Source organism: Cyprinus carpio, chromosome A15, assembly GCF_018340385.1.
Source record: "Cyprinus carpio isolate SPL01 chromosome A15, ASM1834038v1, whole genome shotgun sequence".
In the NCBI taxonomy this organism is placed as follows: Eukaryota; Metazoa; Chordata; class Actinopteri; order Cypriniformes; family Cyprinidae; genus Cyprinus; species Cyprinus carpio.
Window position 1 is genome coordinate 20215767 of NC_056586.1, and position 26204 is coordinate 20241970.

At 35.7% G+C, this 26204-nt stretch overlaps 1 protein-coding gene and 1 pseudogene across 2 annotated transcripts in view; both read right to left on the minus strand.

The window, feature by feature from the left end:
* LOC109101485 overlaps positions 1-8717 on the minus strand; it is a 42548-nt pseudogene extending 33831 nt beyond the window's left edge.
* A 3293-nt stretch (positions 8718-12010) lies between these two features.
* The window catches only part of LOC109101830 (alkylglycerol monooxygenase-like), a 29963-nt gene continuing 15769 nt past the window's right edge, over positions 12011-26204 (minus strand). For both annotated transcript variants that reach the window (XM_042771456.1, XM_042771457.1), the window contains exons 7-13: positions 26049-26114; positions 25640-25719; positions 24559-24693; positions 21079-21195; positions 19343-19425; positions 18790-18895; positions 12011-12939 (exon numbers count right to left, since the gene is read on the minus strand). In XM_042771456.1, coding sequence (XP_042627390.1) covers positions 12859-12939; positions 18790-18895; positions 19343-19425; positions 21079-21195; positions 24559-24693; positions 25640-25719; positions 26049-26114 — 668 coding nt within the window. In that variant the 3' untranslated portion in view covers positions 12011-12858. The remainder of the gene's footprint in view (positions 12940-18789; positions 18896-19342; positions 19426-21078; positions 21196-24558; positions 24694-25639; positions 25720-26048; positions 26115-26204) is intronic.

Genomic DNA, 26204 nt, shown 5'->3' on the forward strand with positions numbered 1-26204 from the left:
ATTATGCAGATTGACTAAAAGACAGTTGAAATGCTACTGTATATGAAAACACTTATTAAAGAACCATCTTTCACAGTTCTCACCTTTCCCCTTGTTTGCCTCCACTTTTAGGGTTGACGAAAACAACGGATGAGTTCTAATGGTGTAATCTACAGATTAAAATGATAAAAATAAAAAAAAACATTACATATCCTAATTTTGAAACATTTTAAGTGAACTTTTAAATTGGCTGTTGTGCTTCGTGATCCAACTGAGAGAGTAGCAAAATTGCTTAGAGCATGTGACTGGCAAACCTCAGTAATCAGCTCCATATTTAGCCATTAATAATATTCTTTGACCATGAGTCACTTTTCTGCATGGATGCATGATGATTGTGGGGTTTTGGAGCGGACGACGCACGTACAAACTAATCCAGAGAGTGTGAGTCGTCTTCCGGTGGACAGTGACACAGATGAAGCGCTTAAAACAGGACCCTTCGAAACAATCCCAGCAGGCCCAGGTGAATTAATGAGCCGCTCGTCCGGTGACGAGTGATCTATTACTTCCTCTAATTATAAATAATAATCCTGATTATTACACTGGTTAGCCGCCGCCAGCCAAGATAGATGACCCAGGACCTGATTTATCTTTTTTTGTTCTGTCATTACTATGCTTAGACAACACCCAATCACAGCGGGTCACTGCAGACTAACTGTTGCCTAGAAGTGTGATTTTGAGACAGAATTGTAATATTGGGCGAAACTTAGTTGAGGAATAACCAGGAAGTTCATCATTAACATTATGTTAATGGACTTTGTTATTTATATGATTATATTTTAGTTTAATTAGTAATGAACAATGCAGATTATATAATATCTGTGGCAAATCAGTTATTGGATGATTCTTTTTCAATTATATGTATTAGTTAATACTGGAAACAATGTTAAATGTAATCTTTAGCAAAAAATTTTTTTAGTTATTTTTGAAAAACATGTTTTTTTTATTGAATATCAATGGTGTGATGCAAAAATTCAACCATAGCATTAAAATAATTGATTTTAGTTGTTTTATTTTCAACTATTTATTTAAAATATTTAATTTATTTAGACAAAAAAGTTCAGAATTTGAATAATGAATATTATTTATACCGTAGGTTATCAGCCATATAATACAATAAATGCAAATAAATAATAATACATAAAAAACACATAGAATAAAATAAAAATAAAACATTTAATATCAGTGCATCCCTAATTAAACTGTCATTTAAATCTCTATTTGTCTACACTAGTTCATTTTAAAGGGTGTATAAACATAAAAAACCTAAAAAATATATATATTTAAATAATTTAGATGCAGTACAGTATGGCACACCACAGAACATGTCAACTTATTTTACATCAACAACCAGAAAAAAAATCTGGTATTTTGCCTGATAGAATTATGACTATTAGATTCACTAAAGCACTGTGTTATTTCATTTGATTCCGTCTGCAGGAAATGTACCCCTGGACTTCCTATTTTCAGTAATATCCAACTATAAGTGTGTGTCATTCACCTGTAGCCCCTGTCCATCCACTGATACTGAATTGGTCCTTTGAATTTTCCCCCGGCCTCCTGATTGGCTGGAGTCTTTTCTCAGAGTGGACTGTCTCTCCTGCATTTAAAGGTCACATGTAGCATACAAGTAACATACAAAAAGAAATATAAGATATTACCAGTACAACAGGGCATATTGTGTTTGGAGGAAGTATGTGATCTCTCAGTGATCCACAGTCACATTCGGGTTTGACATGTGAAGCACACTTGTTGTGTAGCTGCAAGACAGAGCAGAACAGTGGAGAAGTTGTGGCCTAATGGTTAGAGAGTTTGACTCCTAACCCTAAGGTTGTGGGTTCGGGTCCCGGGCCGGCAATACCACGACTGAGGTGCCCTTGAGCAAGGCACTGAACCCCCAACTGCTCCCCGGCTGCCGCAGCATAAATGGCTGCCCACTGCTCCGGGTGTGTGTTCACGGTGTGTGTGTGTTCACTGCTGTGTGTGTGCACTTTGGATGGGTTAAATGCAAAGCACAAATTCTGAGTATGGCTGTATGTCACGTCACTTTCACTTTCAGAACCTAACTTTAAAACATATTGGATGATTCCTCAATATTATTTACGTACAGATTGATGTTACCTGTAAATACGTTTATTACAAATGTAAATAAACGCCTAAAAATTACCCTTCACTATTCGCACATGGTTATATGCTCAAAGCAAAAAAACTGAAGTAATTATGAATACTGATAAACTCACAATAATCTGGCACCAGACACAGTGAAGGCCCATAAGACCCTAGTAACAAATGACGGTTTTGTGACACTTATCGCACTCGCTTGGACAGTTTCCCTCAACCCAGAAATGACTTTTAAAAAGCAAAAATGCAAATAATTTTTGTTAAAATGCAAAGAAATAGATAGAGGGAGAGAGAGAGAGAGGAGAGAGAGAGAGGAGAGAGAGAGAGAGAGAGAGAGAGAAAGAGAGAGAGAGAGAGAGAGAGAGAAGAAAGAAAGAAAAAGAAAAAAAAAAAGAGAGGAAAGAAAGAAAGAAAGAAAGAAAGAAAGAAAGAAAGAAAGAACAGATATATAACAAATGAGCATAGGCTTTGATTAGGACTCATTATTGGTGTATAGGTTAATCATGTAATTAGCAATGCTTAGAACGAGAATTTCTTTTTAATTTCATTAGCTGAAAAGAAGCCCTTGGTCTAAGCCCCGTGAAGTATTGGTGATCCAAGCGTGCCAGTTTTTAAACACTACAATTCGACGCACCTCTGTGTTTTTCTTAGATTTGACGTATGTTTTGATGCAGGACAGGGGGGTTCGAGCCACACATCTCTCATGAACAGTGTACTTACAGACTATAAAACATACACACAGTAAATCAATGTTTTAATCATTTGTTTTTGGTATTAATTTAGATCATTTTTAGTACTTTAACATGTATTTTAATTAAATGTATTATTATTATTATTATTATTATTATTATTATTATTATGCCCACAATTGGTTATGTCAAAAAATTTGATTGCTGATTTATTCATATATAATTTTTTTTTCTTAAAAACACATATTACTTCAGATGGTTTCATTACAAGTACAAAAACAAACAAACAAACAAAAATAAAATACAAACATTTGATACAGTTGTCTTATTATGACCTTGAAACCATCTTCAGTTCTTTGAATGTCCATGTTTAAAGATGAGATATTTAATAAACTAGCTTAATTATGTTCCAAATTAAATTAATTTGATGGTCTTGGTTTGCATTTGTCCGTATTCACTTACAGCATAAAGCAAAAAAATGATAAGTGAACAGAAGTGACTGGTGGTTAATATAATAAATGTGAGGTCTGGTGCTGGACTTACAGGAGCAGCAGAGGCCTTGCTTTCCCAATACAGTCAACATATTTAGACACAGGTTACAGTATGCAGGTTTACAATCTCCACACATGCTGCCCGTCATCCTTTACATTCTGCAATACAGAAAGAGTGAGGAAAAACAAAGATACTAGCAAGAGAATAAGAGGAAGACAGCTATGAGGACTTGACAATGATAATACAACTATGACAACTGTGATGAAAAACATTACAGCAAATTACATAAATAGTGTTCTGGAATCCTGCTGGGAGAATGCAAAAGTTGAAAAGAAAGGAATATGTCTTGAAAAGTGTCAAATCTGCATCGTTAAAAATCTGGATGACACGCAAAATAAATCAGACAACAGACCACTAATGCAGCTGTCAAAGCATTTAAAATTAGTCGAGGTCTCCATCTAGTGGGCAAACAGAGTATAACATCACAATTTATCACACTGATGCATTTGTATCTGTTCTTCTGCTTTGGATGAATGATAGATGTACAGACAGATGGACAAGATGGACAGATGAATATATCAGACATACACATATACATATGTTATGCTTAATTGATAATCACAGTTTCGAGTCCCAGCAGCACTAGCAGAGGAATGGTGGTCAGGCCACCCTAGACCCACTCTTCAAGAGAAACCATCCCATCATGGTCATGGTCAATCTCCTGCATCATCTCCTCCAAAATCTACATCTCAAAACCAATGATGTTCATTATTAGAAAATATGATCAAATACTGCACAAACTATCAGGCCAGGGTAAAATTCAAGTTTATTGTACCAGCTTCAGTTCTGTGACGTCCCACTCCAGATACTCTGCAACATGCATCATCCGACAGATAATGTGCTCCAGCTCCTGTTCAAGAGGAGAAAACATTTTCTGTATAACATCACTGTAACTCTACACAAAGATCTAGTGTTGGGGTGCTCAATCCTGCTCCACGACATCTACCTTGTATTAGTAACTCTTTCTGAGCATTTGGCCTTGCATTTGTTTGTATTTTAAGTATATTATATGTATGTTATAAATCAGTTTAATAAATGCAATCAATCCAGCATTAAACCACTATGTGGCGTTGTTAATACAGCAATAAAAACTGAAGAGACAGATGAAGTCTCATCTTACTGTCTAAAAAACCCATTTCCATCTGCATCATAAAGGCGAAACATGACTGCGACAGAAACAAAGAGAGAGAGGGAGAGAATGAAAAAGAGAAAAATGTATGCATCTAACAATCATCTGATAATTGAATTGCTCTGTCGTCTTCAAAAATAAAATGGTTATCTATGGAAAGAATCTCTCAATTCAGTGCAATCTCAGCTTTTCTTTGAGTCATTATAAAGTGGGTGTCGCCATGGAAACCAGCAGCCTAGCCAATGACAGCATCTCTCAAGAAGACAATTCAATCAAGCTTAGCACAATCTAACCAAAACTAGCCCATCTCTGATGTGTTTCATTTAAACAGTTTGCAAAAGGTTATTACCATCTGAGCAGCCCATAGCAACAGGTTTCTAAACTAGCAGCCTGGAATTACAATAAGAAAACCATTAGAGATGTGACAAAAGCTGCCAGTAGATGGAAGCACAGCCTCTATTTCTCTATTATGGAAACCAATTATGGAACCAAACGGGACCCCTAACCAATAAAGAGCTTCTTCCACATTATAAAGGACTCGTAAGTGTACTGTAAGTTACTTTTAATACAACTAGTCAGTTAGAAGGAATGGTACTGTATAGTATACTCTCAGAAAATAGATACAGCTTTTGTACCTTTTTTTTCTGAGTGTAAGTGATCATACATTCCAGTTTGTCTTCTGGTCGTCCGGCCTCCAGCAGAGAGAGATAGCAGATCATATACTTCAGCTGGATGGTGGCGAGAGGTTTGGATGTGGATGTTACCTTCGGCGGCGTACAGCTTCCCTTCATAAGTTTTAGACCTTGTAAACCACAATTAAATTATGTTTAACTGTTAACACATCACTTTTTGTATGTTTGGCCAGAATTAAATCTAGAAATCCCTGGGAAATAATGAAGAGATTTAATCGCTATTGTTACACTGTAGCTCTAGTAGTGTTCTGGGAGAAGACATTAAGATTTTTTTAATGCTTTTGAAGAAAGATGCTGAACGAGGCTGTATTTATTTGATCAAAATGTATTACAGTATTAGTATTGGTAGTGCAAACTGACTTCACAAATGTTTTCTCTAAATAAAGTAACTTAGTGGTGGTTTCTTGATTAGATATGACAGTGTATTACATATATTGTTTTTCTTAAATACGTTTGAATAAAGGTTGTTCACCCTGTGTGAATAGGCAGATTTAAATTACCCATGATTACCTGCTTGTCTGTCATGAAGGGACTTGGTTTGGGGTCTTTGTTGCAGGAACTGAGGAAGAGATGCTGACAGAACTCATCAGCAAGTTCATTCTCCAGGAAGGTCTCCATGAAGAGCTTAAAAAACCTCAAAGTCAATTTCCAGGCCATAAACCATACAATGACAGTTTACCTGATTGAGGATTTCTGGTTTCTATGCAACACAAAACGACAAGTAAAAGCATCTTCAGTAATTGGATGCCAAGCAATTATGGAAACCAAAATGATTTCATTACCCAAAAGCAACATCATAACCACTGAAATTAGATCATCGTCACAACATTCGGTCCAGTACAGCATTCTTAGCTCAGCATGAACACAGCAAAATAGTGTGCTTCGTAAGGCTTTAAAGAGTTGCAATACCTCTTCAGGATTACACTAAGCCAGAATCCCATCTCCATGAAACTCCTGGAGAACATCTTTTAGTTTCTCAATTGTGCCTGCAACAAAGGGGTAAAACAAGAGGAAGATACTGTAAAGTGAACTGAAACTGTATTATTTGGCACTTCCATCTCAGAAATGTTCTTTAGGAAACATATACCTGGATTAAACCATAATTTATGCATTGATAAACAATTATTGGACAAATGGACTATTATGCACTGTTACTTCCTGGTTTTAGATAAGCAAGCTTAGTCATTTCCGGTCAACTGTCAAAATCAGCTGTGCTATTGGGGGTTAGCGTCCTTTGCTCGGATTCTCTACATAATCCATTCACAATTTGAAGAAGAAAAAAAAAAGTATTTTTTTTTTTTAATTAAATCAAAATATTTCATGCATTATTATTAAATTATTATACTATTAATAATTAACTTATTTAATTTGAAGTTAGTTAAGTATTTAAATAATTAACCCTTCTAGGCTGTTGGTACAGCAAAAGAACTGAAATGTGTTATAATAGTCATTTTATAATAAATCCAAAAGCAAGACGTGAAAAAACTAGGGAGTTGTAATGGCAACTGAGCTAATGAGTGATCCTCTGCTGGCATCTACTGGTTATAATGCTAATTTCATGTCATTTTCATCTTAAAAAGTCTGTTTTCCGCCATGTCATCTTTATTAATGAAAAATGAATCTTTAAAGTAAAAATTAAACAGCTTAAACAGTAATGACAGTGTTTAGTTGTAAGTGTCTGTGTTTTCTCCTGGGATTACCAGGCTCAGCATGTAAAATTAGCCTGTATGTTATTAAATAACATGAAACTGTATGTTAATGCCGCTTTCATCATTTACGGTGTTGCAGTTTCTGTCAAGAACGAGGCAGGCGAGGTTTCAAATGATGTTTCACTGGAAGTTTATGAGCTGGCTTATCTTGAACTTTACAAAACTCATCTTGTGTAATATACTCTAGCTTTATTTCTCATTTCAAGTATTTCTGAATTTTCAGCAGTCATCACACCAGTCATAGTGTCACATGATCCTTCAGAAGTCATTATAATATGCTAATATGCTGATTTGGTGTTCAAGAATCTATTATCAATGCTGAAACAGACAGAAACACATATTTTTGTGGAAACTGATCATTTTTTCAGGATTACTTGATGAATAGAAATGTGTCCTTTATGAATAAATATGTAAAAGAAATAAACATCCATTGTAGATATTTATTGTTATTCAAGATAAATTGTATTATCGAATAAAAGAAAATATCTAGTTATAAGTGAGATATGGGTCTATATGCCTTATAAAGTGTAATAATCTATTAATAAAATAATAAAGTATGCAGTTTTAGTTATACGGATGCACCGATAAATTGATAATTATGAGATTATAGCCAAAAAAAAAACGTTTTGATGTTCAATGGTGCCAAAGGTAAAATATGGCAAATAATATTGTACAATTGAATATTCAATATCAATTGCCACAGATATTTTTTTAAAACACTTTTTGTAGTAAATATTTGTTTTATAGAAACCATATTTGCACTGATCGAATCAGTTTCACCTGATTTCACAACAAACATTAGTTAAACTATGATTAGTCCTTCTGTGCCAAAACATTCATACAATTTCATAAAAAAATTATGACAGCCACAAAAAGGAAGAATCTGAAATAAAATGAGCTCATGCACTCATCCATTCTGAAGTATTCTTCAAGTCTCACTACTTAAGGAAAACTCTGCAACTCAATTCTACATCCTGTCATGCCTTTGAACTTCCTGCGACGAGAGCAGGAAGTGCCTGAGGCAAGTGTCTTTTCTAAAAGATAATCTGTATTTATGAATAAAAGTGCTTGCCATGTCAAGAACACAAAACAAACTCTTCTCAGTGTTTCCTCAGGCTACGAAAAATGGATGATCTTGGCCTCATCTTTACCTTAACCCACATTCAAAATGGCTTTTACTTACAGCTCACAGTTAAAATACCCACATAAGCTCAGAAACTTACAAATTATGTTACATGACCATAAGCACAAAAAATCAAATACAACAGTGTTTGTTCAACCCTGTCACCATCGGTCTGCAATACAGCCTGTAGTAGCAATGGGAATACAGTCAAGAGCTCCATCATGTTGTCACTGTTAACAGATTAAACACAATTCCCTCTTTCCCACAAAAACTAGTGCAAAATGGAGTTCCACTCACCTGATGCTTCTCAAAGTCAACAGCAGCGATCCAGCAGACATGTTATGTGTTTTCCCGCATCGTTTGGAGGGGACGTCACCCCCCTCTCTTCTAAGAGAGCCACTGTGTTTGTATCTATGGGAAAATGAGCGTGAGAGAGGAGCGCTGGAGAGAGGGAGAGCGATCTACTCATCCACAACAATTACCGGTAGTTCTCGTGCCTCTGGTTGCATCACACACATTCCCTTCCTCTTTTTCCCCTTGATCTCTCCATCTTGCCATTTAACAGGCAGTGGATCTAGGATGCGATACCTGGATGCAGCCTATTGAGGGTGAGGGTAAAGGATTTACATCTACCAGTCTCAGCCAACTAAAGACCCCTAAAATGCTGTTTACATTGTACAGTATATTAACTTTCACAATAACAAACATCATTAAATGGTGCTAAACTACTGTTTTTTCACAATTAACATCCTTTTTCATGTTCTGGGTTTATTGTGCTTCTTTGTTGTCTAACAGAGAATGATAAACTATTGTTTGATCATGACTCTGAAGAAGCAATCAAAATAAATAAATAAATCTGCAGAACAAATTAACCACATTTAGAAATATAAAGAATATTTTCATAATTTTGTTGAATTTTTTTTTTTTTTTTGAAGATTTGTTGGGAAAAGAAATTTTTAGAACAAATTAAACATTTTTTATGAATATGCAGAACAAATTTTACATTTTTTAGATTTTGCAATGTCCGAACACCACCTATCTCTCAAATGGACCCATTGACATGCTATCTACAATCTCAATTAGCAGTGTCAATGGTCCATTTGAGAGATAGGTGGCGGTAATGCACTTATAAGTCTGCAATCTGCCTTAAAGCAAGAAGAAGAAGAAGACGCGTCATGTGTCGGCTGTTGAAAATGCGCTCAGGACGGTTTGGACGTTGCAGTGAATCAGAGGTAAAAAACGATATAAATACTGTTCAGTTTCTTGCACAGACTGATCATTTCGTGTCTTTACACATCAATGTGTTGTCACGAGCCGCAGGGTTTAATTTGGATTTGTTTGTCTTTTTTTTTTTTTTGACTCTCAAAGCCGTGATTCCCATTCACTTCCATTATATGACTGACAGACTGCAACGGATTGAGTTAAAAATCTTTGTTTGTGTTCTACTGAAGAAACAGTCACCTACATCTTGGATGCCCTGGGGGTAAGCAGATAAACACAAAAATGTTCTTTTTTTGAGTGAACTATCCGTTTAAGTTAACCAGTACAATGTCTGAATGTACTGTGTGCATCACTTTTCAATAAATAGCTGTTTGGAAGCCATTAGCAAATTACTGACAAAAGTGTAAACATGTCTAGTTGGAAAATGCAACCTAAATGCCTCATATTTTATAAACAATCTCGTTACAAGGCTAAATGAGGCCACAAATCCCATAATACTGTATATTTTACTGCGGTCAACATCCCGTGGAAGAGTTTCATTCCAGGATAGGAGATATAAAGGATGGGCCTGTTTCTTTCTAGTTCTGCCAATTGGTGCAAGCAGTGTAATGCTACAATCTGAACATGAGTCATTTGGGTTTTTCTGGCAGCAGAACACCACATTTGTGAGGCTAACAGGACCCATCTGCCATTTCGATGAGGACACAGGCCTGTTATTTTCGCCACATTATACATTTTACCTAATCAAGTCTCTGAAAATGGTTTCCAGTAGATTGCATTGTGTACTTGTAATGCAGATCTTGCAGTCAGCACTTAATAGCATAATAGGGCGACAAAATATCTGTGCAAAAGAGGCTCGGAACACCGCTAATGTGAGTTATCCTCACATCAGTGAGCTTTTAGCTCAAACTCAATGTGCAGGCATGCAACTAACAGTCGGTGATGTCAAGAAAGAGATTTGTGCCAAACCAAGCTGTCTAGTGAGCTGTACTAGTTTATATAAACAATATCATAACTGAGTACACGCACATAATGTCTCCAACATCTTTGAATGGAATAACTGATTACATGTAAGGAATACTTTTAAATGTCAATGGGGACCATTTTCAAAGCTCTCATTCAACACACACATAACAGTGCTGATGGTCATTTGCTCACAAATAAGCAAAGCAGGCATCTATATAAAAGCTTTATACTCTTAAGTTATATACTATATAGGCAAAAGAATTGGGAAACACCTTCCTAAATTAATGTAGTTTCAATCAGACCTATTGCATAAGGTGCATAAAATCAAACACCTAGCAATGAAGTCTACATTTGCAACCATTCATGAAAAAATGGGTCATTCTGATGAGTTCAATTAATTTGACTGTGGTACTGTGACAAGGATGCCACCTTTGCAATAAGTCAGTTTATAAAATGTCATGCCTGCTAGACATTCTACGGTCTAGTGGAAGTGGTATTATTGAAAAGTGGAAGTGTTCAGGAACAGCAGCAGCTCAGCCACGAATTAGAAGGTCATGTAAAGTCAGAGAGCAGGCTCACAAAGCTGAAGAGTTACAAACTTCCACTGCCATATTTATTTATCACAAAACTGTGTGGCGGGAGATTCATGGAATGGGTTCCCATGGCCGAGCAGCTTTATCCAAACCTCACATCATCAAGTACAAGCGTCAGATTTAGTGCTGTAAATCATGCCACCACTGGACTCTGGAACAGCAGAAACCTGTTCTGTGAAGTGACGAATCACACTTCTCTGTATGACAATCTGATGGATGAGTATAGGTTTGGCGGATGCCAGGAGAATGTTACCTGCCTGACTGCATTCACCAAATGTAAAGTTTGGTAGAGAAGGGATAATGGCATGGGGCTGTTTTTCAGGGGATGGGATAGGTCCCTTACTCCTAGTGAAGGGAAATCTTCATGCTCCAAAATACCAAGACATTTTGGGCAATGCTATGTTTCCGAATTTGTAGAAACAGTTAAGGAAGGCCCTTTTTTATTCCAGCATGACTGTGCTCCAGTGCACAAAGCAAGGTCTATAAAAATGGTTGGATGAGTTTGGTGTGGATGAACTTGACTGGCCTCACCTTTGGGATGAACAGGAGCGGATATCGCAAGCCAAGTCTTCCCGTCCAACATCAGAGCCTGACCTCACAAATGCTGGATGGATGATTCCCACACACACACACACAAAAAAACACACTCCAAAATCTTCCTTCCCAGAAAAGTGGAAGCTATTATAGCTGCAAAGTGGGACCAATCCCATTTTAATATCCATGTATTTAGAATGTAATGTCATTGAAGTCCCTGTTGGTGTAATGGTCAGGTTTTTCCAGTACTTTTGTCCATATAGTGTATATTAGATGCAAACTGCTTATATTACACATAAACATGCAATATATTACACGTTACATAGTCCATCTAAAGTGAAATAAATCAGTTAGTGATGTTTTGGAAGGTTTCACCCTGAAAAAAGTAAATGTGTTAATATTCTGAAGATTCTGCTTACAACCTTCACTTAAACTATCGCTGCTTCTATCTGTAATGAGCAATAACATTTAACATATGTAATTCAGAAACACCTCCAGGGATATGTTAACAAGACATCTAACAAATTTGTCATTAATTATTTACACCATTTAAGCACGCCACCTCACTTTATTCCAGGTGTGAAACCAGATGTTATGAAACAGTGAAACTGTAAACAATGAAATAGTGACAAACAAGTCATGTCATATGTTAGAAAGGAATTAATGTTTTTATTGTGGTGGGGGGTATATTTTTTTTCTTACTATCACTACTATAAGCATTATTTATAATAATAATAAATTTTAAAACAAACACTTTCTTTGAACTAATCATTTCTTCTTGTCATATGACAGTATAGTGTAATTGCTCTCCACTGAAACTGGCACTGACCAGCAATTAAATAATCAATAAACACATGTAGGCTATTGAATGAAACGGGGACACAATTTTTTGGGGTCCTGCTAGCACCACCTGGTGGTAACTTGTACAATTACATGAAATCAGACCACCGATAACAAGCAGACTTTTTTGGTTTAAAATTATAAATTATACCTAAAAGCATGTTGGTTCTTCATGTTGTCACTAAGAGGTCAGGTATTTTCTGTACAGTATGACAAAACTGGTGTATAATTTTACAAAATTCTTTATATTACACTAGTTATTGTACTTGCATTATTTATATACATTTCAAATAATAGCATGCATGCAGATTAAGCTACAGTTAATAGGTACCTTTTGCATTTTTATATACCACATGCATTGATTATGGCTGAAAAGTTAGTTTTAAGCTGGAAGAACTACAAACCATGTTGTCTTTACAATATATTAATTCATGCTTTTTATAGCATCGCTTCAATGCCAAACCAAAATCAGTGTGAAAAGTTTGTGAGAGCAGCAGGTTTTTTTTTTTTTTTTTTTTTTTTTTTTTTTTTTTTGTAAAATTAAAAGGACAAATTTCATGATTAAATATATGAAAGATGTCACCGGTGCAGGACACTGTATCGTAATGCATCAGTATGAGGTTGCTTGCTGTTGATGTCAGTTGATGTCTTATCTAGTTTTGTTTCTTCATCCTGTTAGTTCGCTGATTCACAAACTGTAGACCCCAGTAGACTGCAGAGATTAAGACAAAGACCTGCAGAAAGCAAGATGATTACATTTAAATGCCAAATAGGTTAAAATATCACTGTAAAAAAAAATGTATGTCCTATCTACTTTTTAAAAAATATGGTAATAATATTACACATATTTTTAATGGTTGATTTCTTTAATGGAATCTGCCTGAATAAATCATGTAAAACCTCCTAAATTATTTAATCTATGACACAATGAATTTAATATTAATAAGAGTGTTCTACTCTTCTGCACAATGGTAACGACAGAAACTTCAACATAACAGAAACTCTTTCAAATGTCAAACAAAACTGACCATTAAACATTAACAGATGTTTCCCTTCACTCAAAAACACATAAAAATGTACTCTCCATATTCAGCGATATGCAAAGCATGCTGGGAACTAACAACCACTGCCAAAATAAAACTGCATAATTGAACTTATTTTCCTAAAATAAATAAGTAGCCTCCTTCCCTTAATTTTATCAGCTTAATCGGTTCCTCAATTCAAGCCTCAAAACTGCTTAAGTTTCCTTAAAAAAACGAGGAAAACATATTCTCAACATTTTCTATACAACACAGAACCACAATTTCTTTAATAAAATAAACACACTATTTTTAATTATCACCTTCATTTTTTAAATGAAAATTACAAGCACCATGTTTCATTTTTTTACAGTGCTAATTCTAGTTTATGAATCATACATTACTACAACCATAATTAATAAATGTCTTAATTTTCCTTAGACACCTATCTCTAGTAATGCACATTAAAAGTTAAGTGTATTTTTTTGTATTTATCATATTTAAAATGTAAATTTGTATTTATCACATTTAAAATTTAAATAAGTTTCTAAAACAATTATTTAGAAAGTTATGAATTATCACAGGTAATGTGCAAAAAAAAAAAAATATAAGAGGGTATAACAATAGATACATTTTAAAATTTTGTTTGAATATCACTGTGCACTTTTTTTTTAATTCCATAAGTCAAAACCTTATTTGAAGTGATTAATTATGAGAAACCTAAATGTCACATACCAGGAAATATACTACATAAAAAAAGCCAATAGGTCAAGCATGTGGCTAAAGAATCTCCCATGATGCATTTGGAGTTGAGGTTCACAGAAGCCACTGTGGAAACATGCCAAAAGTGACATTCTTCCAAAGGGCTGTAACCTTAACTGCTCCTCCTTCCTTGCGTTCTAGACCATAAACTGCACCCAAGCTCTAAACAGTCCAAAATCATATTCTATCTATCAGAACTACCTCTCCAATGGGAAATAACCAGAGTTTCCCCAGGAGCAGCATAGCTGTTTCCCTCTGAGAGAAGAGTGAGAGAGAGAGCGAGAGAAGGGAAAGGCATGGTCCTGTGCTTCCTGACCTCACACTACCTGATTCCACCCATCAAATGCCAATGCAATCTTTTCAATGGATGTAGTTTACCCTCATTCAAATAATTTTTTTTTATTATTATTATTATTAAAAGGAGAGCATTGTACTTAAATTTTCTGCTTCTCTGATTTTCTTATGACCTTTGAAATCTCAATGGTCTCAGACTGTGCTTAGATTTGCAAAGATCCTAAAGTCTGTCATTAAAAATCAGAGATTTCAATTTGAACTCAAATATTTCTCATCAAATTATTACATTTTTAGTTGTGCTACCCACATTAGTTTTATCTACACTATGTCGTCAAGTCTTAGGAGAAATATCTTACGGTACAATACTAAAGTTTTTCTTTGGGGAATCATGTGCATTGGAGAAAGCCCTCTATATTTGTGTCTGTATGAAACATCAAACCATAACTGGAGTATGGCTCAAAGTGTGGAGCTGAAAAGAGTAAAGGGAGGGATTTAGAAGAAGAATTTCAATTAATATTTGCATGACAAAAGGGATACAAATATTAGAGACAGCACAAATGCTTTTTAGACACTACCTCATTCTATACTTTCATTCAGAACTATATACTGCCACCTGAGTCGATTTTATTTAGCAGAGAAACTGTCTTAAGAGCTTTGGGAAACCTCACAAATCCCAGAATGCAACCTTAAATTACAAACTGGCAGATATTTCAATCAATCTGAGAGGCTTTTTCCCTCTTAGATTTTCCTCTGCAGGCATATTTTAAGTGAAAAAACACATGAGATGTGTACATTTTGATATAGTAATTTTCCCTTCTTTTTATGGCTCTTGCTGTCTCAGATGACCACTTGTGTCTCTCTTTCTGTCTTCCTCAGCTTTTCTCTCTCTTTCACACACATAAAAGTAAAAGTAATAAATATATAGATACATGCTTAGTTGCTGAAACTAGCAGCACACATTCACACTCAGTTGAATAAGCAAAGAGTGGAGTCTCCGGGGCAGCTGCAGTTTTGGGTCAAAAGCAAACAGGACTAAATCTCTGCTGTCACCTCTGTGATGTATGACTAGTGAAGGGGCTTTTTCAACCTGTGGACACCTACATGTTGGTGATGCATTATGCTGCTTAGTTAGAGAGTGTAAAATGTCATGTTCCACAATAACATTAAGCAGAATAATAGGAAATGTTTCTTGAGCACCCAATCAGCATATTAAAATGATTTCTGAAGGATTTCTGAATGATGCTGAAAATTCAGCATTGCATCACAGGAATTGATTACATCTTAAAATATTTCCTTTAAAATATTAAAATAAATTGCAATAATATTTCACAATATTACTGTTTTTACTGTATGTTTGATCAAATAATGCAGCCTAGATGAGCATACACTGAATCGCTCACAAAAGACCCAGCATACCTAAACTATAGAAAACATCAGCTTACCACACACACAAAGACAGATTAAAAACCCCCTTAAAGGGGATATATGATGCAATTTCAATTTTTCCTTTCTCTTTGGAGTGTTACAAGCTCTTGGTGCATAAAGAAGATCTGTAAAGTTGCAAAAGACTAAAGTCTCAAATCCAAAGACATGTTCTTTATAAAAGTTGAGTTAACCACTCCTACCTAAAACGGCTCGTTCTAACATGCCCCCACCTATCTATGTCACGATGAGGGAAGATTTGCATAACGCCACCCAAATGTTCACACAAAGAAAGAAGGCATAACTTTTATTTTGGCCTTCCAAAAGAGGACACGACTAGAAATCAGTGGTTAAGTTGTATTTACAACACTGTTCCAGAACAGCTCAACCCAAATATTCAGATGTGTGCAGAGCATTTTACGAAGGACAAGGACTGTTAGCCTACAATGCTGGTGTGTGTTTCTATAAAGTGGGGCAGTTCCAACTTTGCAAGGACAGTCTGGCGCTTCTGACACACAGCCTGTTAGTATGTTTACATATGTAAAGAGTAGAGTAACTGTTAGAGCTTGTTGTTTGTCATTTCTCCAGTCACAAATGCAGACATGGTTTTATGTTTATGCAGCACAATGATATGCAACGCAACACATAAAAAAACAGTATAAGTCATTATAATCAGTAATTATCTCCCCACTGGATGCAACAAATGCAAAATTTTTATTCTTCCCTGTCAGATTATTCTACCCCCCATTAGACTCAGCATCACGGTTTGGTAAGGGGCGTAACATTTCCATCACACACTTGAGGCATTCGGCCAATCACAATGCACTGGATAGCTGGCCAATCAGCATACACCTCGCTTTTCAGAACGATGAGCTTTGTAAAAATCAGCACGTTTCAGAAAGGCGGGGCATAGAGGAGATACAATAATGTACAGTTGTGGAAAATAATGTGTCTTTTGAACCTTAAACTGCATAAACACATTGCATTACACCAAATGCACAAAATAATGTTCTTTTTAGCAATGTCATATGACCCCTTCAAGCAGTTCAAGCACTTGTCCATGACTCTGAGCTGAGGTGGCAGTGGTGACCCATTACTGAAACCCCCTACTGCTTTTGGCAGTCAAACGAGCGCCAATTCTCTGAAAAGAAGCTGTCGTGGCAGCCTCGTGTGACTCTCACTGGACTTTCTGTAAATCAGTTCAATGGGATTCCTGAAACAAGGTCCAAGATGGATGGATCTATTGGGGCTTTTAAGGAACGTTCTGTTCACCATGGCAACCTGCTTAGCAACCTGAAGCCACTGAAAACTCCAGAATATATTAGCATCAGAGTGGTGATTTTCATACTGTTACTGATTATGTCATTGTAAAAGAAGTAATTAAGACACTAACTGTTAATGTATCATATTTTTAGATCAGGAATGTCTTTAATCAAAATGCAACTTTTATGTAAGAGATATGATTAGATCACATAAGCAAGAGATGGTGGAAAGAGAACTGTGATATTTAATAATAAGAAAAGTTTCTTGAGCAGCAAAAAGCCAAAATTTCAGCTTTGCATCACAAGAATAAATTACATTTTAAAATATAGTAAAATAGAAAACAATAATTTCAGATTCTAGATTTTTTAAATTTATTGCTGTCCAAACAGATGCAGCCATGGTAATTATAAGAAAGTGACCCCAAACTTTTGAATGGTAGTGTACGAAGTAAATATGGAAAGAAAAAAAAAAAAAGTTGTCCTATTTCTTTTCCAAGATATCCCAAACAATCCACAGACCCCAATTCACTGTTGATACCGGAGAATTAACAGTGGAAACAAATGTGCCCAATCACCTGAAATGCTTGCTAATACTCTTCTTATCAGTTTAATTCAGGCTCCAAGCTCCAGAATTCCTCTCCTGTGGTGTGCTGGAGGGTGTCAAGTGCTATGAAAAGATAAGCCACGGTGCTGCTGACTGCAGCTTTTGTGTGAAGCTGATCTTGATAATATTATTTTAACCTTTTCCTTCAAAATAAGTGGGGTGGGTTTTTGCAGCGGTACAATTTTTTGTTTCGCCCTTGAGAAATAAGGAGGACAAATATTAGCTTTGAAGGTTGGAAAAACACAGAATGGAAAAAACACAAACAGAAAAATAACAACAACAACCACAAACAAAAATAAACAGAAACTAAGATTAAGTGAAGAAATGACGGCAATTTTTAGCAAATGATGATGTTTCTAAAGCGTCATAATGGCATTGCTGCAAATAGACCAATGTAAAGGAAATTTACAGGGAAAGGGATACTCTTTCCTTGGTCTATTACAACAAAAACACATTAAATCAGGTGGAGTCTATGGGTATAGTTCACACAGACCCAAAAATATGACGCTACTTTGTGTAAAACTGTTCTGCATGCATTTCAGCACCTGAGATTACAGATGCACACTCACACAGTAAAACAAGCAATTCAGCTCTTGTGTAAATCTACTCATTCTTCCACGACAAGCAGCAGACGTGTTTAATTGATTCCAGAAATGTGCCTTTGCATAAAGCTGGGATGGTGAGAAGAGGAGAAATGGAGGGAAGGATGGAGGGCCGTGAAGAGAGAGGTTGCGCGCTAATGAAAGGTCAGCTGAGATGCACGGCCCACGCTGCAAGTGCCAGAAACACACACAGCAATTTTATGGTCAATTGGGCCATACATCTAGAGTCATACATCACTGAGTTGTGCAGAGAGACCCAGTGCCAGATCCGAAACACACACACACACACACGCACACACACACACTAGAAACAGACATACATTTAGGACGGAGTGAACACATATACACAAGTCTGATACCACTAGTGGAAAAACATCTATTTCTATCATAGCATAAAAATTTGAATGAAAAGCTTAATCGAAAAATCAGTTTGCCAGTATTTGATTTGTCTCACTTTGAGCAGCACACACGCTGCATGAACTCCACAAGTTTGTGTAAAACCTGATGATCATGTTCTTCAGCATCTTGAGAATGATCCAAAGAGTGTCTTGTGCTTAAACGGAAGCTGGACATCTATAATAGAGACTGTGGTAATGATGCATGTGTCTGTCAAACTTACTTCAATCAGAAAAGCCAACAGAGGCACTAGAGGCTTAATGTAACCAAACCGTTGAAGAGCCACTATCAAAACACATCTCAGCATCTCCAATTCAGCTGCATTAGCCCTGAAAGGAATACAAAGCATTTTATTTTTTTCTTAGTTATTTATCTATTTTATTATTGTACTGTGCTGTTTAGTATATATTTAGTATATAACAAATTATCCATATTTACTTTGTATATACAGTAAATAAATTTTTAAAAAGCTGGTTCTCTGGGGAAAATTACAGTTTACATAAAATAAAATAAAATAAAATAAAATAAAATAAAATAAAATAAAATAAAATGTACACACAATTTAAGTAAAAGGGTTAGCTTGCCCAAATAATACACTTACTGTCATAATTTATTTAATAATAAAATAGAATAAAATAATAAAAAGCATGTGTACACACAGTTTAAGTTAGAGTTAGTAAAAAATTCCTTTACTGTCATTATTTATTTATTTACTAATAAAATAAAATGAAATGAAATGAAATGAAATAATTAGGAGTTAGTTATAGGAGCTGTACCTCTGATCTATTAGGAAGCCCAGAGAGGTTAGAGAAAGTAATACGTAGGCAGTCAAAAGAAGTGCAGTCAGCCCAGATAGTATCTGCAGGTGAAAGATAAGTAATATAGTATACATAGATAAGTAATATATGTGTGTGTGTGTGTGTATGTGTATGTGTGTGTGTGTGTGTGTGTGTGTGTGTGTGTGTGTGTATGTGTATGTGTATGTGTATGTGTGTGTGTGTGTTGTGTGTGTGAAATGTGTGGTGTGTGTGTGTGTGTGTGTGTTTGTGTTTGTGTGTTTGTGTGTGTGTGTGTGTGTGTGTGTGTGTTTTGTTTTAATAATAATAACTCTTACTCAAATCATTTTGCAAGCAACATAGCTGAATAAAAGTGACCTAACAAATTTAGGTGTCAGGACAGATGAGTAATACCATCTTGACACTCCAAGAACTCAAGGCCAACCATTAGGCAAGTATCATCTATGACTGAATTGGCACTCCTCTATGGATGGATTTACACTGAAATCATAATCTGGTGATAATTTGCTGTTAATACAAGCAGCAATGTTAATGAGGTTTTCTTGACCTGGCTAACCTATCATACTCAGCAGTGGTTAAGTCAGGTGACTGACCTCATAATGTCTTTGATATGACACCAGCAAACAATTACAGACTTTTTCCTGCGTGACACCAGATAGAATCCAGATCTCAGACCTCAGCCCTGAAGCACTGGCTCATTTTTCAACAATTAACAAAAAGGGGAAAAAATCTATTTTGATTGGTTATAATTTAAAGCCTCTCCATATCCAGTTTCAAAAATAACAGAGCAAGAGGGCAGAGAGGAAAAAAGGGGGAAACCATCTTCCAAAATTTGCATTTCAGCAGAGGTCACTGCACAGACCTTGCATTATGAACAGTTAGTCAAACATCCAGCAGGATTGATAGCCCTGTACAGATGATGTAATTGAAAAATGACTAAAAATGAATGTTTTCCATCTTTTTGGAGTGCCACTAAGCAGTTCTGTAGCATCACTTGTCAATGTTAGAGCATGCAAATAGACAACGAGGTATAAATACACACTTTCACATTATTTATTGCTAAGCCTGAAGGCCTCGGTTTGTTATTTTCCTTGGATAAGGTGACTGATGCAGAAGGAAGGTTTCCAAGGCTGGGAAAGCAGTCAGAGCATTTGTATCGGTTGCTGGACCACCAAAGGCTTGTTTTATTGGCTGGTGGAGCTAAGGAAAGAGATCCAGGGGACACATCTCCTGTTCTCTGAGAGCCACAACTAAGGGAGCACCACAGAGGTAGGAATCACAGGAAAACAGGCCGTTTCATTTCAGCAGGGAGGCAGGGTGGGGCCACGCTTTCTGGCTAACCAAAACTATGCCTGGGGAACATGGACTTCCAATGATAACGGACAAGGGCAAATGAACATCTCTATGTTTGAAAAATAATAGACAATGATTACTTTAAAGTTTTCAGTCCATACTCAGCTAGTAAAATGCCTTATTATTAGAGGAACATTTAGGATAATGAGAGAGAGACCGAGGTTGATAATAGACCTGGCAAGGTAGCATAAACCACACAGCAAATTAAAAGCTTTTAAAGCTCCTGTAGATGACAATGAAAGATGGCATTTAGATGATAGCTTTGACATTTCAGTGGGGCACATTTCTGGGAAAATCTGATGCAGATTTCAACAGGGAAAGTAAAAAAATAAAATAAAAAAAAACACAGAAACAGTACTTACCATTTGATACATTAACAAGTTGTTATATACATCTATCAGAAGCATGAACTGTACAAACACATAGGCTTGCATTGCAGGGGACCATGCAGGATCGTGAGGCATTTCCTCTCCTGTAATCTGATTGTAGAAAGAACAAAGTTTAGACATTAAAAAAGAAAAATAAATCAATAAAATAAATTCAAATTCAAATATGAGATTTAGAATCTAGTCTTTTTTTAATCTTTTTTTTCTACCAGAATAATTGCATTTTCAGGGAGTTATTAATACAGCATAAAAACAGTACAAATGCTTTTAAGACTATATATGGTTTTAAATTTCAAGTTGTTCAAATTTACTTAATTATAGCCAATAATTAGAGTTGTCCCAAGGTCACCTTGGTTAGAGCTAACAGACCACCTTGTACCAGCAATAAACCAGCTACTATGCTCGAAAAACCAACTTGACTTCTTTAAGTGGTAGAATACTTCCTTTTTCAACAGAAGGTAGCTTTTTAGGTGGTAGATAGATTGACCACCTTAAGCAGTAGAATACATATATTTTTAAACAGGAAGATTCTTTTTAGATGATAGATGGTTTAACATGGTTTCTAGCTGTTGCAACTGACCTATCAGTAAGCCCCTCCCCTCGAACACACATGGGCCAGTGGCAGTTGAGTTTAAGGTTCAGTTGCATGGGGAGCAGAACTCGGACATCTTTAGGTTTCAGCGCCATAGAGAAACACTGGAAGATCCGCAGCTTGCATCGGTTTAATGGTGTTTATGCTACAAAAATTGAAAAACTATGTGCCAGGAGTACTTGTAACACCTTTTCCTAAATCCAACCAAAACAGAGCTAAATGTCCCTAAGCATTCAACCCCAATCACAATGAAGACGAAAACGTTAATTTTCTGGTTGTCATACTCTCATTAAGTTACACTTTTCATCTGCTCAAGCAGAACGTTAATGTCATCTTGTGCTTCAGCAAGGTATCTCTGGCTAAAACTAGTCCATGCTAACGTACAAACCTAAATAGCGAACTGTTCTCACATCATGTACCATGCAGTGAAAGTAAAAAAAAACATAAACGAAGGTCTGTATGAGAGTGCCTCTCCATATAAATCTGGTTAAATGTAAAGTAATTTAATCTTACTCTGCAGTATATGAACGGTGTTGATCCGGGATGTTGTAACTGCGATCGCGACAACCGTAACATAATTCTCCTATTTGCACTGTGATCTGTATTTTTACATATATATATATATATATATATATATATATATATATATATATATATATATATATATATATATATACCTCCATGGTATATTTAAGTCCCACCCGAACGTCCATCTGTGTCCCAAATTTAATAGAAACACCTCGTAAGAAAGTTTTCACTGACAGCTGTCATTGTAAGACAGTGAGCAACAGTAACTAAGGGGGGTGGGCCTTACCGATAGGTCAATTTGGTTAATTAGAGTAATTAGTTAGTCGAAGGCTGGTAGGCCCAAAGTCAACTTGGGTAGAGCTTAGAAGACCACATTGAATTAACCAGCTACCATGTTCAAAAAGCATTAAATGGTACAATAAACCATTTTTTTCTACGGGAAGTGGTCAAACCTAACATATACAGTATATATTCCTGTGAAATATTTTAGGACTTACTATTCGGACGATCCAATAATTCCCCATTAAATCACAGTACATAAGAAAATTGTATCACTGTTTGGATCCCGACCTAAAATAATTCATACATCAGTGTTTTTGGACATGAATCATTGAGAACTTGATCACTGTTGATTTCCTAGGAATTCCTGAGGCTGTCTCAGCTGCAGACACGTGTGAGTTTTCCCTCACACCAGAACCCTGGTGGCTGCACCGCCGCTGTATTCTGTTTTCCCTCAGAAATCAACACATCCGAGCCGGCCTCCTTCTCCTCTACTCCACAGAAGAGAAACAACAGGCACACCCAGGTCTGCATCACCGAAGGCCTTTCAAGATATTTCTGTCAAATTCCTGTTCTCTCCACATGTTTAGGATCACCAGGACCCACTTTGAGGTGGCTTTAATTGTAACATGGTGAGTGCGACAGAAAAAGAGGGAGAGACAGGGTTTTCAGAGTGTGAAACTGTGTCTGTTAGTATGTGGCACAGTCAGACGTGTTTCAAAGCAAACCGCCGCTCTCCTGATGAGAAGACTTCAAAACCTTTTCGCAGGCCTGCTGTTTGATCGGGTCCAAAAAAGCTCGCTTTTTAAAGACGAGAGAAAATGAGCCTATTGTGCTTCGGCCCACAAAGGCGGTTAAGATTCAATTGGCAACGGCGCACACTTGTAAAGCCTGTCTGAAATGTGAGTCTGTTTTTATGTGAGAACTCAGGGAGTCATTTGAGAGACCTTTTTTTCCTGTGACAGAAACAGCAGGTAGTAAACGACAAGTAAGGTGAAGAACAAAAGAGTTTCCAATTTAAAGGTGAACGTGAACATTTCTGCACTACCAGCAGAAATGGAACTTCAAAAAATAGTCCCGCCCATAAAAAAATTGTTTAGGTGCATTTTGGAAAAAGTGTTTTTCCACACTTTTCCACACTTTTATTAAAAATAATATTCACCACTGTTGAAAAGGTTTTAATGTCTCTTATGATCACCAAGGGTGCATTTATTTGATCAAAAATACAGTAAAACATTAATATTGTAAAACATACATTTAATACATTTAATCTTAAAATACAAAATAACTGTTTTCTATTTTAATATATTTTAAAATATAATTTTTTCCTGTGATAGCAAAGCTGAATTAGCAGCCATTACTCTAGTCTTCAGTGTCACATGATCTTTCAGAAATCATTCTAATACACTGACTTAGTGCACAAAAAATATTTATGACTATCAATGTTGAAAATAGTTATACTGTTAAATATTTTATTTTTTTTCCAAGATTTTTTTGATAAATAGAACAATTTATTTAAAATGTAAAGAGTTACATCTTTAAAGGGATACTCCACCCCAAAATGAAAATCTTGTCATAAATCACTTTCCATACTTTCCATGCTTTCCATACTTTTCTGGACCTTGACAGTGTATTTTACTTGGCAGTCTATGGGACAGACACAAGCCTCACGGTTTTCATCCAAAATATCTTAAATTGTGTTCCATAGATGAACAAAGCTTTTACGGGTTTGGAACAACATGAGGGTACGTGATTAATGACAAAATTTTCATTTTGGGGTGGAGTATCCCTTAAAGTGTTTTGAAGTCTTAACTGTTGGTTTTGTTCAATTTCATGCATAACTGTACATTTTATGAACTTGAACTTTTTAATGGTTTTTCATTCCATTCCTAATGATGCACCTAATGATTTTAAGTCTATATCCTAAAAATGTAGGAATTTAATAAGAATTTTAAATACTGTACATCCTCAATTCATAGCATGCAGTCTACTGTTTTATCAGAATAAGAAACATCTTGATATAGTGGAGCAAACGAAGAAAAAAAAAAAAACCCCACCTGGGGTATATCAGCAATGTCTCCCAGTCTTGGTTTTCCTGGAGTCCAGCCTGGCCCTTTAAAAATGATGGACAGCTTATTTGAAATTCCTTCAGTTTCCCAGAACCTCTGCCATAGGTACGGATAATAAAGGAACTTTAGAGAGGAAAGAAAAGAAGAATGAGGGTATAAACCATAAATGGCACATGCAGCCTTAATATTAAGCAACCCTCTTTAATGCTGCATTACCTAAAAACTTTTCACTCAACTATGACGATGAAATACTACCCTTTTGATCTGTATTTTATTAATTTTACAGACTCTTCATCTCCCTACATTTTTTTAAAATCACAGTTTGTATTTCACTGTAAGATAAACATTATTCTTATTCATTTTATTCATCATCATCTAGTCCTTGTGTCTAAATGCTTTTTGTCACACACATCAGATCACTCTTACTCCGGACTGCCACGGGAGAGCACCCGAAAAAATAATCAAACACAACCTCCATTTGGTTTTGCAGGACTCTTTCACCTCTCCTGAGCCGTATGTTTAAAGTGAAGTAATAATGTTATGGTTACAGCATGGCTTTTCCACTAGAATGGTAATGTGAGGAGAAGCCCGGCTCCCATTGACTCTGCTCAGATATTTACATCTCTAAAATTAGGCCAGTCTGATACACTAGAGCCCATTATGTGAAACCCAATTCATCTGCAGTGTTGATATTTTCACTAGTCAAAGTTCTTGATAGAATGTTGGGGCAAATTAATCTAAACATTTTGTTTATGAATGATGTAAACTTTGCTTACAGACTGTGATCACTGAGACGATGTATGTTACAATAATACCATAGTAAAAGCTAACCCTAAAACAGACATTATGCAAAGATTAATACAAAAACATGATACTGCTTTTACTCTGAGAAATTACAAAATAAATAAAAATAAATGAAAATAATTAATTAAATAAATAATATTTTTTGCTGAAATACTTGTATTAATATTTTAATACATGTGTAAAATTTAAATCAATTAATTAATAATTAAATTAAAAATAAATATATCACAGAATATTAGAATTTTAATTCAAAATCCTGACTAACCTCGACAGTCCAGATTTCAAATGTGCTGATTGGGTGTGTGAGCCCATAGATAACTTTATCACTCTCTGGAGTGAACGTACCTGTGATGGGATGAAGCAGAGAACATCTCATTTTCAAAGTGTATCTGACTTGCATGTGTGTTTATAAGTCACAATTCACAAGATCATTTGTTTTGTTAAGTAATTAAAAAAAAAAATAATAATTTAGGTTATAAATTACACTACTAATTTGTGCTTTGTGCTATTTTTTTTTTTTTTTTTTTTTTACTCCAGACAATAGAAACATGCCATGAAATAATGGGGAGAGAGAGTTTAATGAATGCATGTGCTGCTAGGGCTCATTTTCATTCATTTTCAGACAACAACTATTGGTTGACATTTTTTCCAAAGCAGATACACACAGAACTTACCGAACATCCTGTCCCATATGATCAGAATTCCCGCATAATTCTTATCGATGCAATATGGATTTCGCCCTGCGAATGCATGGTCAAATGTTACTGATTCACTACACACATAATCACTAGTCATTATCACATCTCTGTTAATAGGTGTAGAATGTTTTT